This window comes from Trichinella spiralis (assembly GCF_000181795.1).
Source record: "Trichinella spiralis strain ISS 195 chromosome Unknown Scfld470, whole genome shotgun sequence".
In the NCBI taxonomy this organism is placed as follows: Eukaryota; Metazoa; Nematoda; class Enoplea; order Trichinellida; family Trichinellidae; genus Trichinella; species Trichinella spiralis.
This window is the reverse complement of record NW_003527409.1, coordinates 1-1942: the sequence shown is the minus strand read 5'-3', so window position 1 is coordinate 1942 and position 1942 is coordinate 1. Positions and strand designations below refer to the sequence as shown.

Below are 1942 nucleotides of genomic sequence, written 5' to 3'. Positions count from 1 at the left end.
AAATTAACAAAAAATAAATGTTTTTTTTAATTTGTATTAAAAATGTTATATTTTTTGAATCAATGCCATTTTTATTTTGAAAGAAAATTATAAATATTGATTTTAAAAATGAGTAGCGAGTATTTGAAATAGCAGATATCCAAGTAAAAGTGAGATATGTCTAATTTTATATTTTAACTTTGTGAAACTTTTTGAAGATAGTAAAAATTTTGATCGTGTGAATATTATTTTTGAATGTGTTTGAAAAATGTGAAAGAATTTAAAAGCTTCATAAATTTTAGAAAAGCTGACGGAGGACAGTGCCGACGAAGTTTTCAAGGATACAGCGTAATTAAAGTATGTCGTCATTTATGTGAAGTGTAATTTAATTATTTTAGTGAAACAGTGCCACCAAAAGTGAATTTGAAAAATATAACCAAGACTACTTATTCTGAAGCTGTGAGTATGGAAATTGCAAGTAGTGATAAAAGCTCATACTCTAATGTTGAAGCTTTTCCGTGCCAGAATTTAGAAAGTGAGGGAATACTTTTGTGTACTCTTTATTGTTTATTAGATGTTAATGTTTCCTTTTGAGTTCGTCCAACGGCAGATTTACCTCCCAAGAATGAAGTTGAAACTTCTTGTATGCAGTCGATGTAAGTTTTTTGTATTGCAATATTCACGCATTGAGACACAATACACAACATCTCAGGCCACAGTGGACACCAAATATTAGCTGGAGGCCGAATTTATACATGCACAGTACACCACTGGTGGGTGATGATTTGTTTGCAAATATGCAAGAAACTAAGCGTTATGTTGCATATGAAAGTTTACAACCGCTGAAGGACATGTCTGAATCATCAGAGGTGTCATCATTTTTTGAAAATTATGCGGCCACCACGCCAGAGTAGAGCTGTTTAAATTTGAAATTTTGTTTCTATTTTGTGTGAACATTTTGTTTTTTTAGGCACGATAAAGTAGAAGACATCGTGCCAGTTTCGTCAAAGGACGAAATAAAGCAGTCGAATAGTGTGATTACTCATCGTAACTCGAATTATTATTATTTGACGAAAGTGCAATTTTATTTTGCATTTAATTGTTTTTTTATTGCAATGTAGTAGAGGAACCTCGTGTTGTTCAGCCGCACCGTTTGTCTTTCAGAACCGAAGCGAATCCATCTTTATCCGATATGGCTATTGAAGAATGTAAATAATTTTGCGTGATGCTTGTTGCTTTCGTAATTGCAGCGTCCTTTTTAGCGAGCCTCGCAATGGAAAAGAAAAATTTGAATTCAAAAAGTTCATTGGCGAATGTTGAAGTTTGATTATTTTTTGCAATTTGATAATTATATGAAGTTGTATAGCTGTTGGTTTTTATAATAGAAAAGTGCATCACTTGGACAGGTTTCACTTTCGCATCCTGAAATACCCGAAGCTTGTATGTGTTTGTTTTCAATGATGATTTCAGTTGGTTGATCAGTTTTTAATATTTCAGCATGTTCTTCTTTCGTCCAGTCGACATGCGATTTTATTAAAATAGGCCAAATGGATGCATTACGAGAAATCGGCAATTTTGCAGAAAACAGGGGTTATTCTGGGATGAAATCCGAAATTGACAAGTTGGCAGTTTTTTTGAATAATGAAAAAAAACTTGGAGATTTGCCCAATGAGATTCCATCACTTATTCCCGAACTCACAATGTCAATGTTGCTAACTACTGATGACATAGTATGTCTTTAGCTTTCATGTTGATCGAAATTATATGATATATTATTATTATTGTTGTTGTCGTTGTTGTTGTTGTTGTTGTTTGAATTCAGGAGTGCAAGCTTGTTGATCATTTGACTGCTCAGTTGCTTGATAAAGCTCAGGTGGATTTTTTGAAACAATCAAACGAAGATTATGAAGCTGAATTGGAAAAATCTTCTCGTGAACTGGAAGAAGAATTGAAAGAACTTGCC

General features: G+C 33.1%; 1 protein-coding gene across 1 annotated transcript; it reads left to right on the top strand.

The window, feature by feature from the left end:
- Window positions 1-281: 281 nt before the first annotated feature.
- On the top strand, window positions 282-1910 carry Tsp_13006a (hypothetical protein; the record flags this gene model as incomplete). Its single annotated transcript, XM_003370822.1, is given in 10 exon segments — window positions 282-359; window positions 378-514; window positions 575-635; window positions 671-889; window positions 950-1026; window positions 1101-1187; window positions 1242-1300; window positions 1365-1452; window positions 1477-1709; window positions 1802-1910. Coding segments are annotated over 10 exon segments (1148 nt in total), but the record flags the coding sequence as incomplete, so codon positions are not given.
- Between the last annotated feature and the right edge of the window lie 32 nt (window positions 1911-1942).